The 21,382-nt window shown below is 33.9% G+C and overlaps 1 protein-coding gene across 2 annotated transcripts in view; it reads right to left on the bottom strand.

Annotated features, from left to right (window-relative positions):
* APC7 (tetratricopeptide repeat (TPR)-containing protein) overlaps positions 1-8,772 on the bottom strand; it is a 68,418-nt gene extending 59,646 nt beyond the window's left edge. For both annotated transcript variants that reach the window (XM_090002456.1, XM_090002455.1), the window contains exons 1-3: positions 8,615-8,772; positions 7,539-7,607; positions 6,941-6,991 (exon numbers count right to left, since the gene is read on the bottom strand). In XM_090002456.1, coding sequence (XP_089858582.1) covers positions 6,941-6,991; positions 7,539-7,607; positions 8,615-8,683 — 189 coding nt within the window. In that variant the 5' untranslated portion in view covers positions 8,684-8,772. The remainder of the gene's footprint in view (positions 1-6,940; positions 6,992-7,538; positions 7,608-8,614) is intronic.
* Between the last annotated feature and the right edge of the window lie 12,610 nt (positions 8,773-21,382).

The following is a 21,382-nucleotide window of genomic DNA, read 5'->3' as shown; positions in this document are numbered from 1 at the left end:
AATAAGGGTACTTTAGTACCCTAATCTTTGTAATAGTATGTTATTATAAAGGAGTTTATACAGCAGCCAGCCCTGTGAATTGAGGGTATCGGTTTTCTCTGCAGTTTCTCTCTCTCTCTCTCTCTCTCTCTCTCTCTCTCTCTCTCTCTCTCAATTTCTCAGCTCTCACGCGTGGAAGGATTTGAACATTGAAAATCTTTCATCAACGGCCCTGTTGTGCCCATCTATACTCCCTGAGTCCTCAACAATGGTTTCATCAAACACAACATTTCGTGAGACTCTGATGTGATGAGTGGTGGGGTCATAGCATCGATACCCTTTGTATTGATCGGCATATCCAACAAACTTGCACATGCATGCTTTGTCCTGAAACTTATCACGTTGAGAGCTATCAATATGAATATAACATATACAACCAAACACTCGTAATTCATTATAATCAGGTTGAATCTCGAAAAGTGCAAAATAAGGAGATTGGTTCTCTAGCAATGTCATGGGTAGACGATTTATGATATACACAGCTGAGTGGAAGACTTCCATCCACAAACTCACGGGAATGTGAGTGTCATGCAACATACTCAAGGCACTTTCCACAATGTGTCGATGTTTTCTTTCCGCCACACCATTCTTTTGTGGTATATGTGGGCAAGATATACGACGACTTATTCCATTATCTTGGAGAAATTCAGTAAATTCATTTAATAAATACAGACCTCCTCCATCACATTGGAAATGTTGAATTTTATGCAAGAATTGATTACAGACTAAAGCGAAAAATAAGCGAAAGAGTTTGAACACCTTAGATTTATGTTTTATAAAATAAATCCAAGTATATCTGGAATAGTTATCAATAAAGGTTACGTAATAGCGACTACCAGATGAAGAAGATTGTGGGGCAGGTCCCCAAACATCAGAATAGACAATTTAAAATAGCATTGAAGCTCTTTGATTTATTGAATTAAAAGAAAGAACATGACTCTTACATAGTTAACAACTAAAACAAAGTGAAGTATAAGGCTAAACACTCAGACTAGACTCTGGAACAAGTCCACTCGACACAAGTTTCTTAATAAATGAACCATTACAATGACCCAAACGACAATGTCAAATCTCTGACTTATTACACTGAGATAAACTAAAACAATCTTTGGACGACACTAACTAGACTGGTTGAATGACTGACGAATTTGATGAAGCACTACGAACAGAAGAAGAAGATTCCTTGAGGACATACATGTTTCCCTTTCGTTCTCCTTCAACGAGCGTCTTTTTCGTGAGAAGATCCAGAAAGAGTAAATTCGAGGGAAGAATTAGTATCATCAACAAGTTTAGAGACAGAAACAATATTCTTGACAATACAGGGAGAACGATAGACATTGAACAAATTTAAGGAAGAATTAGGGAGTGAAAGGTTAACATTTTTAGTATGAGATATAGAGTGAAGGATACCATCTTCAGTTTTAATACAAAATTTTCCACGATAAGGAATAGGTTTTGAAATCTTACTGACATCACCTGTCACATGTGTTGCAGCCCCAGAATCAATGTACCAGGTTCCTTGCTCATTCTGCTTGAAGCTTAAACCTGAAAGAGCATATATCAAAAGATTCTTCACATTATCCTTTTCATCATCCTTCGAGTGTTCTCCTATTCTTCCTGTGAGTTGTACCAACAATTGGCTTTGATGTGCCCCCTTTTGTTGCATTGAAAACATGTCAGTATATTCCTGGAGCTCTGGTTCCATGGGAAGGGGTTAGGTGACATGTTGGGCGTGGGCAACAATCCTCGTCCTCCTTGACTATTCCTTCCCTGTCCACGTCCACCTCGAAAGCCTCCATGTCCTCTTCCTGACATCATCCCTGTAACCAATACATCATGGTTGCTGGAGTTCAGGGTCATTTCATCTCCTCTAATGGTAACTTCATACTGCAATAACTTCGCGCGAAGATCTTCAAAACTTTGCAATGAAGTGTGACATAGGAGGGAGGTAACCAACATGTGATAATTGGATCCAAGACCATTTAGTGCCTGTTGAACCTTTTCTTTGTCAGGAATTTCACAGCCCACCATGGCCAGTTGATCAGTGATGGTCTTGACTTTGTTCATATACTCTGTAACTGACAAGTTTTCTTTCTTCAAGAGCTGAAATTCTTTCTTTAAATGTAGGATTTTGGCCTCTGAAATCTGTGAATAAGTTTGTGCCAACCTCTGCCATAACTCCATAGCTGAGCATTCATCGGGAATGCCCACTAAGACCTCTTGAGAAAGAGTAGAGGTGATGTAAGCAACGACTGCTTGAACTTTTTTCCTCCATGTCCCAAATTCTGGATTGTGAATCAATTTGTCAGAAACCTCCCCTTTATCATCTCGCTCCTCCTACATCACAAACTTTGGCGATACATGAATTGTCCCATCGAGGTGTCTAGAGAGATCCAGGCTCCTAATAAAAGGCAAAATTTGCCTCTTCCAGGTCAAGTAATTCGAGTTGTTCAGTTTTTCAGAGATGAGTTGACCAAGAAAACTTGATGGTAGAGAAGGAGAATCCATGAGGAAATGAGAGGGCACGAAGAAAGATCAATACAAAACGACAAGTGCAGTAAGTGCAGCAATATCAGAGATTTCAGCAAGCTCGTCCTCTTTTTATTTTTTAAAGAGGACAAGCTAGCAGCAGATAATCAAAAAATCCCCAATGTGTTGATGTTGCCTAGAATTCTGGAAAGGCCAAACAAGACAGCAGTCTGATTTAATTAAAACCGAAACTGATGTGTTGTTGACGTCAAAATTGGTTAGGCATCCAGGAATAGACGTAACGTCAAAAAAAAACTAGGGTAAAGAATTCAATTCGGGCAAAGGACAAACCAGATCTGATAATCAAAACAGATTTGACATTAATAAAAGGGGTTGATGCATCGTGAACAGGTTTCAATATGTTTCACGTGTGCTCATCCAATAATGAAAACCTGCAACGTGGACAGATTTCAATCTGTTTCACGTATGCACAGGTGTTGTAAAGAGATGATGTGCAGATATGGAGGAGAAGAACGACGTCAAGAAATAAAAATCGGGTGTGGTAACGCTAGATCTGATGCAGCGCGAAACAGATTTCAATCTTTTTCATGTGTGCACAAATGTTAAAAAAAAAAAAGATTGGTGTTCAGATATAGAGGAAAAGAACGACTTCAAGAAATAAGATTCTGCCCTTTTTTTAGTGTTGAGTCTGAAGAGAAAAGAACGTCAACAAGGAAGAAGAGAGAGGGATTTGAAATCAGAACAAAAAAAAAACTCGATTCACAATCAAAGATAAAGACAGTGAAGGATTGAAGTTGAGATAGGGAAGAATTACGGTGACCTGTTAAAGCATTGGATCTCGCAGGGCACACCTTCTGGAACCAGTTTCATGCACATCAGGCGGTGATCAGAATCGAGCCCGCTCTGATACCATGTTAGAATTCGTCCACCAATGTTTGGTTGATGCTGAGGAAGGAGATGATTGTGAGAGAGAGGGGCGGCTGCAACAGATGGTACGATCCTCCATACTGGGATTGTGCCCTATATGTTATATTTATATTGTAAACTGGATTGGGTCTGGATATTACACTATATTACATTAGTTCCAGACCCAATATAAACAATACAGAGAAGTTTGGATTAATACATAGGTTTTGAGTCCAGATCCAAACCCGTAATGGGTAAAACGACCCAGTCTCAATAGGAACAAGTTCAAAAGCTAAAATGCAATCATGTCTAACACGTTGTTGTGACTTATGGCATATTATGGTGGATGAATACCACCTTGCTTATTCTACTTCACATCAATGACAATGACAATGGATGAATAAACTTTTCAAGAACAAATTAATTTCCACTTCTTTTCTATTTCTAACAGCTAATCCAGACCAAGGCATGCAGAAGCTAAAATAATCTAACCAGCAGATTACAATAAAATAACAAATAGATAACTACAAAGTCTAGCCAGTTCCCAGTTAAGAATCGAATCCAATGTATGATATCCTAAATGCACAGAATTATCAACATGTGCTCTTAGTGAGAGCACATTATCTCTTAGTGACCATATTGTAAGCACACACAGCAGCCCACAGACATGCTTTGATACAACATGTAGTATTGCAGGTATCATCATGAACATAATCAGTGTATCTAAGAAGCAATGTGTAATCCTGGCAAACATGTATTCATACGATATTCACAAATATTGGTCTTGGCTATATCTTGGCGAGGCAATTTTTCGCAAATTGCAATATTACAAGTTAGGTTGATAAATCTCAGGACTTGAAATTTTTCAAAAATATAAAAATAACAAACATAAGTAAGAAATTATCATGTTCAGAACTTTAGAGCCATAAAATACATATATAATAAAATAAAGAATAAAAACATATTTAAGAACTAGAAAATAAAGAAAAAATAGTAAAATAATTGATAATACCACAACATAATTAAATTGGAGATATTTTTAAAATATCTCGATATTTTTAAAATATCTCAATATTTTACCTTTAATATCATTTACTGAAAATACAGCGATAATATCGTAGATATCTGTGACTATGATTCATATCTGCTGCCAAACCATGCTTCTCATTCATGAACTAAACAACACTATATCCCTAGTAGCAGTACACTTATGTCACACGGACACTCCATTTTGTCCTTTGCACCCATGTTGACACACATTGACACCTGAAAACGTTGTTTTACCATCCGTACATACAAGTTTGTATTCAATTTATAATTTATAATTTATAATTTATAATATTTTCAGTTTATAACTTTATATTTTCAGTATATAATATATATTTTAGATATAGCATATATATTTAGATTATATTCAGTTTATTTTGAATTTAATTTGTATTTATGTGATATTTACTATATATAGTAATGTCCCTGTACCCACATTTTTTGGAATTGTCGTGTCGTACCACCTGTACCCGCACCCATCCCCAGGTGATCATATTTCAACACCACTTTCAGCCCATGAGTGTGAACATGGTTTAAATCACACCACTCCCTCATCAGACTAAACATCAACCTACCTTATATAAGGCAAAAGGTGCCGCATGAACATGGGTGATCAGGTGAGCCCCAACTACAGATGTCAATAGTTTAACTATGCGACCATTATCAGATTCAGGTCAGATCATATAAACATAACTTCCTTTTGAGTGAAGATACACTGTCCTGGTTGTATTAGGTCGAGCACAACCAGAAACAGGACTACGCCAGTCTGACTAGAAACAAAGTATGAAGAAAAGACAACCTTGTCAAGTAAGGACCCCCAATTACACATAAATTGCTTTGACTTTAACCAAACCTAAGTCAGGTAAGAGAGATTCCAACCAGATCCCAGTCACAATAGCACTCAAGGTCAACTGACCAAATTCCATAAGTTACAGTGGCGTACTTAGCCATGCCAAAGACAGGCATTTCAGGCTGGAGTCTGATCAGGATAAATCCAATGTTAAAAGCCCAACTTCCACTGCAGAAAATTAATTTTCACCCAAAGCATAACAGAAACCAAAATGTAATGACAATAAAGCAAATAGGATTAAGAAAAGAAATGATCTGGGAAAAGGGAAATTAATTAGATTAGATGGTGACATCAAACCCTGGTGAAATAGAAATAAATTTATAGAAGGGGACAAAAATATATTACCAGCTACTGCACTTCTACAGATCTACTCAGCCTAGTTTGGTCACCACCTTGAATCAGAAATCAAGCAAATTGCACTTTGTTTGCCAGTAAAGGAGTATGGGTTCCTCGTATACGTGACCATGAAGTCTCACAAAAGGATTTTTTTGTCACATTAACAATATTTAAGAGAATATACACTAACATGTTTCAAACGGATTAAGCATTTCCCATAATTGGAGTCAGTATGCATCAAGATAAGATCAATTTCAGCTAAAACAATATTATATGGATCCTTTACTAAGGGAGGAAAATGCACAACAATGTATGCCTTCTATTCATGTTAAATTAAGGAAAATCTTTTCCTGATCAATGGCGATATAGAAGAATTTCAGCTGCATCACAGTTTAGAAGAATATACATCATTTTTACTGTCAACCAGATTGTACCAATATATGCATGCTCCAAGACAGACCACGCAAAAATCTTAATATACATCTGGTCTGCAGCAAATGATGTATTTCTGACAACCTGCAAGAAAACTCTCTGAAAGTTTTTCCCACTCCAACAAGTGCCACTGGCAAATATCAACCACCATTTCTAAGCATATCTTCCTTTCATTCCTCTAACGTCAATCCGAAATCCTAGAAATAATTGGCATTGACATTTATGGAAAATATCATTCAGGTAACCTTTGTCCATCCTAGAGCGGAAAGACACGTGGTTAATTGCCATCATGTGCAACGCACATAATACACTTCCATCGAACCAGGAGGTGCCACCTAAGCTACCACCCTCCACAATGTGATGTACTCAAATGACAAGATCCAAGCATGGGCAAAGACTAACAAGAAAGGCAGTGGATGGAAAATACACCAAATAGGACGTCTATGGAAAATTTTCAGCATAAGCTCAAAACGCACATTATAGCAACTGATGACCAATAAAAGCCTGCATCACTCTTTGTGTATTTTATCCTACTCACTCTAAGGTTCTTAACAATGAAACTCTGAAATTTTAACCACATCCACACATCATCATAAACTGCAGAACCTAGGCCAAGTTCAAATCAAGAATAGAAAAGAAATTTATACAACCACTCAAACATGTTGCACCAGAAAAGGAATAAAAACCAATAAAATTTAACGCAAAGTACAAACTAAAGCAGATATAATTCAAATTATCCACCAACACAAACATGCAGCTCTTGTTCATCAGTTCTAATTTCTAAATCAATCAACTACAAAATGCAAGCAATGTGTCTTATAAGAGATTCTAAAGGATGACCAGTGCCCTCCGAAATTCCTTCTCCCCGAAAAGAGCATCAGCCAAAAGTACCTACAAAGATAACAAGAAAAACATATGCAGAGTAAGCACCTTTCAGTAGTACTTTCTACACAATATTCTTCCAACCTATATGACTGAACAGTAAATTAAGAAGAGCAATATTGAATGTTTGGTATACATGGATCAATATGTCACCAACAGCAACATTCAATTTTCAGAACTTCAGATACATGGACCAATTAGTCATCCTTAATGACTGAAGATATCTAATAAGATCCACTGAGCCACTACAGTCTACACTGTTGAGGATCAAAGTCTCAAACATCTCCACGGCATTTGGAACAGTAAAATAACTTAAGGGAGCAATCCGGAGCACCACTACTTTTTTAGTTTTGGTGAAAAGTTTCTATCCTTGATCTGATAAATTAATGACTGAAAACGTATTTAATTGAAAAGGAGCATAACACCAACGAAAAAGGAATCCAATAAAAAACTTCCATCTCTATAAGTTTAACAATGATATCAATAACTTTGCTACAGAGCAATCTAACCAACAAAAGAGAGGAAGAATGAGATGCGACCAACTATCATCTCTTACTGAGTGTTCAGCTTTAACATATGGACTCAGTTCCCCGTTTGTAGCAGATGAAGACACAAGGAAGCATCCCTGTAAAATATTCATATTTGTAACAAGAAAGAATCAGAATATGCACAGTCTCATACACAACTATGTGATAGCATGATATGTAAATGCATGAATTTTGAATTTCATGGCCAAAAAAATAGAATATGCAAAATATTATACACAACTAGCTGATAACACGACATACAAACGCATGAATTTTGAATTTTATGGGCAAGAAAATGGAATCTGTGTACAAACTATAACTATGGTGCTAGCATGATATATAAAAGGATGAATTTTGAATTTCATGGCCAAGCAAATATAATATGCACAATCTCGTAATACAACAACTATCGCTGCTAGCATGATATATAAATGCACGAATTTTGAATTTCATGCCCACGCCTAGGATCACATGCTACCATTAGAATTCACGAGCGAAAAGAAATTCAATACAATTGTACATATGACCGATTAAACATTAACAGCATTTCTTCCACTTCTCACTCTCAAGGTCTCGCCTATCACCTTGGGGCTAGCCTATTATTAGAACTAAAGCACCGGATCGAACTCTCATTTGATGGCAATGTAGTAGATACGAATAGCAAACAACTCCCCAGAAAGGGTACAATAATGGGCCTAACGCAGTAATACATCGAAAACACGAACATATGGTAAATCTACCTAAAGTAGCGCTCCAGACACTTGATTTTCACTCTGGACGCGATTCAAGCAGATGATTTCCCCAACGAAACCATGTACTTCAGCATCAAATTAAGGCTATCCTGATATTAGAAAACTATATGCACGAATCACGAAATAGGGAATTCCGGCGAAAAAAACAAAACCAAGAACCCTAGATTTCAATACATGCACGAACCAGGAAAAAGCTTTCTTGACACGCAGAGGAGTAGAGAACACGACAGTTTCGGAACCTCAAAACCCTAACACTCCCGCCGATCGAAGAAACCAAACCGGGGAATGCGATCCATGAGGGATCGAAACCAGAGAAAAAAACGAGACGGCGAACGGAGAAGTAGACGGGGTACCAGCATCGCGGCGGATTCGTAGAGCCCCTGATCGAGAAGAGTCGCCATGTGATCCTTCAATCCTTCCATCGTTCCTTCTTCCCACGCTCTCCGTGCGATGGCTGGTCGGAGGAACTCTCTGGCGGGAAAGACCGAAATTTTGCTCCGTTTGGAAAAAGAAGCATGGGAAGGACGGATCAGGCGTGGGTTTTGATTTGTTTATGTGTCGGACGAGAAAAAATATCAGCGACGACCTCAGACTGAATAAACTATCGTTTACGTCCTTCTTGCAAATGTGCTTTTCATGTGGACTCGTTTTGATTTCAAACGAATCTTTCAGATAAACCCCACATTTGACACTAAAATTTATCGACAGACTGAATGAACTGTCGCTTAGCTTACGTCCTTCGTGCAATTGTGCTTTTCATGCGGCCTTGCGAGTATATATATTTAAGCGCTTTTGACACTTTTTTTTTTTAAAGGAAACTGGGTTTAGCCTAGGGATGGCAGTGAACAGGAGCGGGGCGGGGGACAAGGTCTCCCCCCTCCATCCCCGCACGGGTTTGGATTTTAAACTTCATCTCCGTTTCATTTTCTTTTTTCTTGTCTTTCATCTCTAGTTCAAATAGGGCAAGGTAGGGCGAGCTCCGTTTTCCCTCGGTCAATTATCATCCTGTTATTAATCCAAAATTTTACTTTTGCAAGTCAAATTGACCTTTGAAAAAGTTTTTGAAAATAACTCACATTCGTTTTAAAATGCAGGATAATTCTGAAAAATGAAACTCGCATGTCAGTACGAGATTCAACTGTTTCTAACGCTATAACCAGGGGTAATCAAACCAATGATCAATCATGTGCTTTGCTTTGCTCAACTTGTTTAAATCGATGTTCTATTTCTAAATGCACAAAGAATTAGGCATGTGTTATGACTTAGAGAAATTTTTGATCAAAAATTATGATGTATGCTTGAAATACTATGAAATATTTGGAAATGTTTATAAATAAAGACATCTTGAAAATCGTGAATCATGTTGAGAAAACATTTTCGAGGAAAAAGAAAAACGATTTCTGGGCAATCCTCATGTTTTAGGAAAATCGATTTCTGAGATAACTCAAAATGACTTAGAGAAAATTAAATTTTTTGAATTTGAACTTTGAAATTGAGAACATTATAACTTAGAAAATCATGAATTGAACTTAGGAAAATATTTAAAAAATCTTTGAAAAACAAGGGGATCATGTGAAAATTGGTTTCTCAGAAAAATCTAACAACTTCGAGAAAATTTGACTTCTTTGAATTTTGAACTTTGAGAAGTTATTGAAACTTGGAAAATCGATTTTTGAACTTAGAGAAGATATTTGAAAAGAAAAAAATCCTTGAAGATCGGTTTTGAGGAAAAGGAATATGAAAGTTTTGAGAAAATTGAATTTTGAAAAAATATTTAGATAACTTTAAGGAAAATCGATTTCTTTAGAGATACAATCTATGAATTTGTTCAGAAAAGTGGGTGTGTGTCCCTATGATATCCTTTTGTGATGCACACTAACCTAGATGAATGAATGTTATATTGTGAAAATGTTTTTTTTGAAAAAAAATTGAGAAAATTGTTTGGAAAAGGGATTTTAGGTGCCTTATAGAATTTTGATGAAATAAATTCTCTACATATCCCTGACTATGGCCATGAATATGTATTGAATAATATCTTATTTAGTTATAAAAGGAGAAAATACTTAGAAAAATCGAAATATACAATGATTTTTTAAGATGCCTAAGAGTGTAGGTCATTTGTGACTTAGAAAAAAATGATAAATCTTAATTTTGTTTGTATTCTGACTATGACCACGAATACGAAACCCACCAAGTTTATCAACTCCTTAAAATCTAGTGCACGTGTCATTCGTATAAACCATGGTGAATTTGAATATGCATGAATCATCATCCATCACGCATTGACATTATTAAAAGAATAAAACTATATGCAATGCAATCCAATTGTGAGCAAAAAAAGTAAATTATTATTTCAATGTTTATAATTATAATTTACATAAAAAAGGAAAAACAAAATAAAATAAAATACACTCCTGAATGTCCTAGCAAAACTAGAAAACTTGTTAGTGCAAATATGTTGGTTTTCTTGGATTTTTTCAATAATATATAGAAATTACAAGATTTATCTTGATATAAGCTTTTTCCATGTTTTCCTGAGATAAACATAATAAAATCTGATATAAAATAAAAGAAATAATAAAAAAAACTTTAAAATTTTGAATTTTTAGAAAATAACAAAAATATCCCTAAAAACAATACTATGGCCTTGAAATCAGGGTTTTTAGAAAAGATTTTTGTAAAACTTTGGATTTAGAGCTCAAATAGATTCAAATAAATATCAAATCGTGTGTGAAGCACCCTAACATGATTATAAACATGATAAAATATTAAAAACATAAAAAAGTTTATAAAAATATCGAAATATCATAAAAATAGTGATTTTTGCCAATGTTTTACTTGAATCGGGACTCCGCGGGCATCCTGTTTTCATGATTTAATCAAATAATATATCAAATGAATTCAAAAATCTATGAAAATTGACATAGATAATTTTGATAACCCTAAAATTAAATTATATTAAATAAATATATATATATATATATATATGACATTATTTTAATACTAATATTGAGTAAAACCCCAAAATACAATATTTTACCCATGAGCACGCGCCTGTCACAGTGTCATACCCAAATCGAGTATCAAATCACCATAATAATATAAAAAAATTATAAAGAGATACTAGACACAAAAAAAAAGTTTCTTTTTTACATATCAGAAAAATCATCTTCGATTAGAGAGATATTGTTACGTCAATATATGCTTGATTCTCACAAATATATAACGAGTTGAAATAAGTACATCTAGTTTCAAGTATAGAAAAGTATAGCAAATCATAATTAAAAATTTATAAAAATTTAGCATATGAAAGTAGACACACAGAGGAAGATTTTTCTTTTCATAGATCATCGATCGGATCTCTGGTGAGGGAGATACAATTAACACAAGTTGATCTAGGGTTTAGACAATGCATAACGAGCTCTGTAAAACGAATTCTACTTTCTGATAGAAGAAAAATAGAAAATAGATGTATAAAAATCTCAAAATTTTATAAAAAATACTAAACATGATAATGAAGACACTGCAACTTACAGATCATCGATCGAATCTCGAATGAGGGAGATATCACCACGGCAAGTCATTATTGAACCCACATAGCAATTTCACGGTTTAAAAAGTAAGGTTTGATTTTCTATTTTTTTGACAAATATTCAAAACCCAAAAAATCCATTTTTTTATAGAAAATCATTGACATGTGCACGGTTCAACCCTAAAAAACTAAAAAAAATGATAGAAAAATATACATAAAATAACATTGTTCCCGCATGCCCGAGATCGAAGATCGTATATTATCGATAAAACTTGAACAAACCCTAATCTAAATGTGAAAAATAAAAAAAAGCATACAAATAATATCACGAATTTGAATTTGATGCTTGAATGAGTAAAATAAACATTAATATGGTTAAAAAAAATAAAAAAATAGGAAATACACAATTATAATTTGATTTAGCCTTCGAAAAGAGATATTTTACCCATTGAACAGGTGAATCTCATGTTTTATTTGGCTTAAATATAAAAAACAACATTTCTAACAATTTCAATTGATTGGAATCATGAAAAACACTTTCTAACAACATTAGATCGCTTTCTTGAATCGATTTTAAGGTTCTTGAACAAAAGCTTGGCTTGAATCTCATAACCAACGGGTGGCACTGGTTAAATACATGAAAACTGGTAATAAACTTGATAAAATAATGAAAATAAATAAATAAAACTTACCTTGGGTTATTGCAGCTTCAATTGAGGAAGGAGAGGATACTGAAATGAGTGAGCAACAACAAGAACGGGAGAGAGAAGAACATAGGGGTCGAGCCCCCGTTTGGTCTCCTCTAAATAGATTTTCAAAAGGATATTTTAGAAAGAAAAAAAAACTCATAATTTGGGTTGGAAAAGCCATATAGAAGGCGATTTTAGGTGTGATCCTAACCCTAAAGGGACTCTAACTAGCTAACCCTAATTAACTTAATTGAAATTTTAAAAGGTTTGAGAAACTTTCAAATGTAACGCTACTTAGTGTGACCCACATTTGATTTTTAAAACCCTAATTTTGAAAACTTTAAAAACCAAAGTTAAAATAAATTTTTTAAAACCAATTTTGACTCTTCTAAACTCCTAACCTCACTATAACACTGTCTAACCCTAAGATAACCCTAACTCTTTCAAATGTGGCGCCACTCAGAGTGGGCCCCACTTGATTTTTCAAAAATGTTTCTAAAACTTGAAAATGAAGGTTTTCAAAAGAGATTTAGAATGAGAATTGAAATTGAATTTATTTTGACTAGATCATAACTCTTCTAGATGTGATGCCAACTGAGTGAGTCCCACTTCAGGGTTTTGAAAATGTTGAAATAAAGTCTAAAAATGTTTTTAAAATGGAGTTAAAATAACGAGATCAAATTCAAAAATTTTGAAAATAGAGTCCTAAGCAAACTGAAATTCCAGGCTATGGTCCTAAACCAACTAGAACATTGAGGTTTAGGTTTTTAAAAGCCAAACGAAGAAGTTTTTAAAATATTTTTTTAAAATGAGTGAAAATAAGTCAGAAAAAGAAGTCAGGGTTAGAGTCTTAACTCAACATAAACTCTGAAATAGAGTCCTAAATCAACTGAAACTATGTGAAATTGATTAATTCTTAAAAAATAATTGAAGAGAATAAAAATTGAAGTAGAAATAGAAATCATAATGGAGTCCTAACTGGATTAGGACTCTAGGATAGAGTTATGATCAGACTGAGACTCTAGATTTTTTTTAGTTTTTCTGACAATAATTGAGAGAGTTTTTAGAATACAAATGAAAATATGATAAAATTTGAAATCAGAATTAGAGTCCTAATACAACTGAAATTCTAGGACAGAGTCCTAGCTCAATTGAAACTCTAAAATTTTGGGTTTGTTTTCGAAAAACAAGTAAAATAAATATAACAGATGAAATCATGGTAGAGTTCTGAACCGATTGGGACTCTAGGACAGAGTCCTGATTCGATTGAATCTCTAAAATTTTGCTTATTTTGAAAAATAGATGAAAGGATTTTCGAAAACAAGTGAAAATAGCAACAAGCAGTGAAATCAAAATAGAGTTCTGACCCGACCGAAACTCTGGGGACAGAGTTCTAATTCAACTAAAACTTTATGATTTTTGCATTTTTGAAAGATAAATAAAGGAGTTTTAAAAGGTTTTCTCATAATTTGATAAAATGAGTTAAAAAATGAAGTTAGAGTTAGAGTTCTAATCAAGTTGGGACTCGGGTATAGAGTCCTAATTTGACTAAAACTCTCAGAGTTTTGAGCAAACAAAGAGGTTTTAAAAGTTTTTTTTTTCGCAAAAATAAATGAAATAAGGTAAAAGCTGAAATCAGAATTAGAGTTTTGATCCAACTGGGACTCTAGGACAGAGTCATAATTCGTCTAAAGCTCTTAAATTTCAAGGTTTTATAGAAAACAAATATGAGGGTTTTAGAAAGCAAGTAAAAATAAGATAGAAATTGAAGTCAGATTCAGAGTCCTAATCCGACTAGGGCTTTGAGGAAAAGTCCTAATTCGATTAGAACCCTGAGAATTTTTTGTTTTCTGAGAATCAGATGACGAGATTTTAAAAATGACTTTTAAAAACAAGTGAAAACGAAATAAAAAAATGAAACCAGGATAATGTCTTGGTTCGATTAGGACTCTAGGGTAGAGTCATAATTCGATTGAAACTCTAAAATTTAGCAAAATTGAAAATTTTTGAAAGGTTTTCTTGAAAAAAAGATAAAAGTAGAGGTGAAAAGTAGAGTGTTGATCCAATTGAAACTCTGGAAAAGAGTCTTAATCTGACTGAACTCTGAGATTTTGGCCAAAATAACAGAAATGGACAATGGATAATACTACCTATGATTTAAAACCAAAATAAAATTTTGAAAAAGATTTAGAAAGTAAAAAGTTAGAGCCCTGATCCGACTAGGACTCTAAAAATTTGAGAAATGAAGGAATTCAAAAGCGACACCGCCTAGATGGGTCTTATCTGAGAACTGAGATTAGTTAAAAAATTATTTTAAAATGAATCCAGATCGTTTTGTAAAGAAAGAATATAAAATCCTGGGGCTTGATAAATCGCAAAATGTCGATTTAAAACCTAGGTATTTGGAATTGATTTTTAAAGAAAAGTTTTAAAATCGAATCTAGATTAATTTAAAAAAAAAAATGCAGAGTGTTTGATATCGAAAAATACATGCAATGGCGTGCAATGCCACGAAATGATATGAGATGATATGTCAAATGCATGCAGTGATATGCAATGACACATGAAATATAAACCCTGGATGAGGAACTTGGAATCCCGAACCCTTGGCAGACACAAAGGATTGAAAATTCTCATCTGATAATGAGAACTCATAATGAAAATTTAACCAAAATGAGGATTGAATCTTGATTGTAGGATGAAGTATTGAAATTTATTGTAAAATTTGGGCTATGAACAACCCTGACTTAGATATCGACCAACTGGTTCCCTGAAGATTGCATAGAGTGAGTTCCAGTGGCAAGAGGAAAGGGTTTATGAACAGAGGTTAGAAATTTGAGGTATTTACACATCCCTAGAAAAGGAATGAGAATGGGGGCAAGGCAAGGTGAGAATCAAGATGGGGATGAGGCGGGGCAAGGGAAAGTGTAAGTTCATCCCCACACGTGTTTTGTTTTTAACCTTCATCCCCGTTTCATATCCTCCATCCCCGGTACAAATGGAGCGAAGCAAGGCGAGGGTCGTTTCCCTCCTGCCCACTGCCATCCCAAGGTTATACAACGATACCATTGGGATTTGAACTTGCAACGTCCTAACACAGAGGTGACTTATACTAGCTGCTGAGCCCATTACAATGATAAATGTATCCACACTGATGGAGCATAATGTAATATGACTTTCACGTTCAATATTTTTGACATTTTTTTGGATATGAAAATTGAGATTGAGGGAGGTATGCTAATATGACTTTGCTCATGGTTGCTAAGTTGCCATGCATGGTAATGGCATTTGCAACATGTTCGTTGTTCATTGTGTCACGTGCAACAACATGATGACATGAATGTGACAAAAGAAAAACATATATATAGAAAATTGAGGGTATTATGAGTAGGGGTGTCAACCCATCGGTTTGGTTCGGACTAGGTGGAACCAGACGTGCATCAGATTTTTGGGTATGGTATCAACTCTGGGTCATGTCTAATCAGGTATATTATAAGAGAAACCATAACCGGACCGGTAAAAGCTATATGAACTAGACTGGGATTATAAACAGTAAGTAATATTTTTTTATCATTTTTACATTGAAATTTTGCAGGTCTTAATCGGAACTCGGGTCGGGCCCAGGGTCTGGTATAAAATACCACAAACTATACTCATATCCATGTATTAATCGGACCTCCGGGTCTGACCTCAGGTCTAAATTGGGTCTTCTTATTTGTCACCATACCCGGACGCTATAGGGTTTGGTCGGGGTCGGGTCCTGGTAAGCCTGACCCTTTGACACCCCCTGATTATGACCCATTTAACCCATGGCCAAAGGGAATGTCTAAGATGACCATACGACTGGCTGAGCAAGTTAAAAAGGGGCAAACAAGGGTTAAGAAAGGTTGAAAATCACCTCTAACTCTGATTTGAATGAGCTGAGGGATACAAAGAACAACATTGTTTTGGGTCGGATTTAATCATGGGTGATAATTTAGGTCTGACCAAGGTTTTGGTTATATTATTTAATTTAACTAAGTCTTAGCTTATTACAATGGTTTTTTTATATAAGTTAGGCTTTTGACTAGCTAGGTTCAATTTAAGTGTGATTGTAAAATTTTATGTTAAGTTAGGTTTGACATAGGCTAGTTTTGACTAGGCATTTTGGGGGTAGGTTCTCAAGGCTAAGATTGGCTAATCTTTAGTTTTAGTTTTAGTTTGGCTTGGATTTTTTTTTTACCCAAGTAAGGTTTTGAGTTTTTACTATGTTTTTGCTAGGCTTAGTGATGGACTAATTTAACTAAGTGCTAATCTATTAAACTAGGTTTTACTCTGCTACTTTTTAACTAAGTTAGGTTTGATGTAAATCACCTTTTTAACTGGGTTAACTTTGACCTAGGCCCTGGGTATTAGTTTGACTAAGCTAGGTTTATTTTACTTAAATTGTTTAATACATAATTGCTTTAAATGTTGTCTACCAAATTTTAGTCATAATTATTGTATTTGTTTCAAATATAAGACATTTTCATTGACATATTTGATATCATTAGACATGATATATCCAAATATTGAATAATTTATCTATCAACATAAACACTTGTGATTTCATTAGACATGATGTATCCACATGCTTCAAAATGCATATAATTTTGACTTAAAAAAAAATCAATATTGGGTCATTATTTTTATTACTTTAAAAATTTCACAAACCATACATACATTAATTAGACCATTTTAGTTCAGTCTGGATCCTAATCGGTACTGGTCAGGTCAGGTTCAGTTTGACACCTCAAATTCCAGTTAAACTCTCTTGCCCTCTCTTCCACTATGCTTATTCCAATCTCTGTGACAAATATCGCTATATTTATAAAAATATCGCATATATCATGAGAAATTGCCTGAAAATTTAAAACGGCAATTTCTTGCTAGATTTTCAAACTGTGACAAATATCATGATATTTATGTTTTTAAAATATATTTATCATGAAAACCCCCAATAATTTTTATTTTTAAATGTGTGTTTATTTATATTTTCATATAATAGTTACTTTTATATTTTTTAAATTTATTTTTTATTCCTGAGATTTTAACAAAAAAATGCGAGATTTATGAAAATTTTCAAAATCTCCCAAGTTTTTTTTTTGCCTGCTGAGATTTTCCCGTTTTTAACTTTTGTCACTATGAATTTCCAATAGCCTCACAGGGTATCCTTTCTCTCCATTCTTGGTAAGCAAGGGTTTCCTCGTCTCCCTCCAATCTCTCTCAACAAGGGTTACCTTTCTCTGTATCCTTCCCTCTCTCTCTCCAATCTTTCAGCAAACATTTTCTTACACACCATGGGCGATTGTCCGACGCGTTGTTTATGTGTCGCCTTTGAAATCACTGCCTCAAAAGCCTCAATTAACATCACTGGCAACATAGAGCACATCACCATTGTTGGCACACACCTCTTTGACAAATATCGCAAGATTTTTATAAATCTCGCTATAATATCACGGGATTTTTATAAATCTTGCGATAATATCGCGAGAAATTGCCTGAAAGTTCAAAACAACAATTTCTCACAAGATTTTCAAACCATAAAAAATATCGCGATTAAATTTTTAGCTGATATTTATTGTAAAATACCATATATATATATATTATTAAAAACATTTTTATTTTCTTTTAATTTACTTTAATTTATTTTTTATTGCCAAGTTTTTGGCCAAAAAAAAAATTAGATTTATGAATTTTTTTAAAATCTCACAAGTTTTTGACTGCCGATGTTTTGTCATTTTAAACTTTTGTCACTATGGTTGGCACCATGGAGTGCACCACCATTGTTGTCACGAACAAAATCACTGACCTAGTTGTCCCTGTTAACACTAGCGACACCTTTAAGTGCACCTCAGTGATAGATATCGCAACATTTATAAAAAATATTGCCGATACAGATATATCATAAGAAATTGCCTGAAAGATTAAAATGGCGATTTCTTGCGAGATTTTCAAACCATGACAAATATCATGATATTTATATTTTTAAAATATATTTATCTTGAAAACTCTCAAGATTTTTATTTTTAAATATGTTTTAGTTATATTTTCCTATAAAATTTGTTTTTTATAATTTTAAAATTATTTTTTATTCCCAAGATTTTGCCAAAAAAACATGAGATTTATGAAAATTTTCAAAAACTCTTGAGTTTTTTGCCGTTTTTAACTTTTGTCACTATGGTTGGCATCAGCCAAATCATTGCCCCATAACTATAAGCCCATACTATCATCAGTGGCACCACAGTGCACCACCAAATACCACACAATCCAATTATAAATAATTATCTCAACATTTAAGTATTTTTCAAGCAATTAAACAAACAAGACAAATTTTTAATGGAGTCATAACAAATTCAAACACAAACTCATTATTTAAAAATTTTTTTATATTAATTTTACGATTTTATGTAATCAAAGAAAAACGTATCACTAGTCTAATAAACAACCAAAGTTTTTTTTTATACATGACCTCAATCACATATTATTTCTTTGAATGAAAAATAAAATAATGAACAAAACATCTATAGCAAACCTTAAGAACATGAAAAAAATATATTTTTTACTATAAATTGATTTCAGAAGTTGTAAACACTGCATTCTATTTTCACAAAAATAAAATGTTTAATTATGAAAAGATATTAGTGATATGCTTTGGTTGTTGGTCAATGTTAAGATGTTTTGCAACACACGTTATTTTAACTTTAAAGTAAGCAAATTTGTATATGTGTATATTATTAATTATTAATTTAAATATATACTAAACCATCATTTTATTTAATGATATAACATTTAATTAAAAATTTTATCTTAAATATTTTCAAATATTTAATAAAATACACCAAGCTTTTCATAAAGAGCTTTAACAGACTTCAAATAATGTACGTTCAATATAAAATTAATTTTTTTGTGCATAGCTTCAATCACATGTGATATATTTAAATGAAAAAGGAACCGACAAATAGTAAATGAAAGAATAAAATATCTGCATATAACTTTTAATAAAAGAACAATATGTACTCTTTACTATATGTTTGATCTAAAAACCTTAAAATGACTAGTTTTATTTTGTTTTAAATAAAATATTTAAGTATGAAAGATAATGGTTATAGGCTATGGATTTTTAACATATATTGAGATGTTTCAAACTACTTATTATTTTGATTTTGAAGTATATATATATTTATTTGTGTTGTATTTGTTATTTTTAAATGTATCTTAATTTGTAGTCTTATGTAATATTATATGACAACTATAAATAATGATCTTGATAGTAAAGATATTTTCAAACATTTAAGCAATATACTACGAGATTTTGACAAAGATAAATCTCGGCAGATTATGACAGACCAAGTATTTGAGAGAAATTGTTTGTGTAAAATAAACATGGTAATTTAACTAAACATCTTTTATTTATTTTTTAAATAATCAAATTATGGAACATTTACATGGTATATTATCTTTAAAAAGATGGCAAACTGGCGGAAGAAATGATTGTACCACTAAACCTGAACAATAGAGTAAACAATTAATTATATTTTGGTTTCAATATTAGTGTCAACAAAGTTTTTAACAATACAATATTTTATAAGTACTAAAGAGAAATTTAATAATCCATACTGCAAATTTCCATGTGTCATTTGGGTCTGTCTTAGCCATTTGAATTGTCTTAGTAGGATAAACTCGTTTTGCTGGTTGAAATTTGAGACTTTTTTTTTATCAAAAACCAAACATTGTTAATCAATAATATTGTCTTTTATTTTCTAATATTTAGTTGATTTAAATTGTTTTCCTAATTAATAAATATAATTTATTACTTTCAAAGCTTGAACATTGTTTCCTCAATCCATGTTCGTTTTGAGAGTGGAGCACTAATGATAGTGTGTTGAAATTGTAAGGTCATATCGCCATAAGTGACTCTTGGAGTGGTTATTCCAACAGTCACGTTCCAAGAAAAGTGTCTCTTGAGGTTGGAGGTCATTTCAAGAGACACATTTCAAGAGAAGAGTCTCTTGAGGGACGAAGGGATTTCTCTCGGTGGTTGTGTCCCAACGCTTGAACCCTCTTCGTAGTCTATAGAATGCAAGTGAAACAGTGTATGAAACACACAACACAGATACACAATAATTTATAGCATTAAGAGAAGAAGAGAGTTGAGAGTTCGGTCTCCCTGGTAGGAGGTCGCTATCAGAGGTCTTTATCGAACCTGCACATAAAGAAAATCAAGAAAAAACAAACAAACAGGAGGTCAGTTCTATTTTATGATTTAGACAAATCGGTGAACCAAGGGTTCCCGATTTGCAAAAACTTGAAGAAAAAAAATGAAAGTGTTCGGCACTTCTGTGTTTGTTTTTTTTCGGTTTGAGCCATTCTCACTCTCTGTGCGTCGGACGACAGGTGTTAATTGGCCCCTTGACAAAGAAGAGTAGCAGTTCGCTGCCGTCCGGACCACCAGTTTTCACGGCAAGGTCTCGATGCCGAGAGAGAGAGAACAAATCAACAAATTACCTCAAGAAGGGGAATGGCCAGATAGTGCTTCTTTTTGCCAGAAAAATCGAACGTCGGATCGACTGGCCGACGTTGAAATCGAGTGCGCCCAAATTTGTTGGGTTGTTGCCAAAAAACCCAAAACGTAGCAGACGGTTGAAGAACGTCGAGCCAATGTTGGTACGGGTTGATCCGGTGAGCCATTGCCGAAAAATCGCACGCGGCGACAACAATTATCACCCAAACGAAATAGGAACCGGCGGCTCAACGAAAATAGCACACGGCTGCAACCCGTTGCCAGAAAAAGCATCAGGTTGTCGCTCGTTGCCGAAAGAGAAAACAAATGAAAAAGACGAAGAAGAAAGGGTTTGCTTACCGAGTTTTCTCTAAAGAGG

This window comes from Nuphar pumila, chromosome 4 (genome assembly GCF_984573655.1).
Source record: "Nuphar pumila chromosome 4, dmNupPumi1.hap1.1, whole genome shotgun sequence".
NCBI classification, from domain to species: Eukaryota; Viridiplantae; Streptophyta; class Magnoliopsida; order Nymphaeales; family Nymphaeaceae; genus Nuphar; species Nuphar pumila.
Note: the sequence above shows the minus strand (reverse complement) of the source record. Positions and strands in the feature narration are given on the sequence as shown.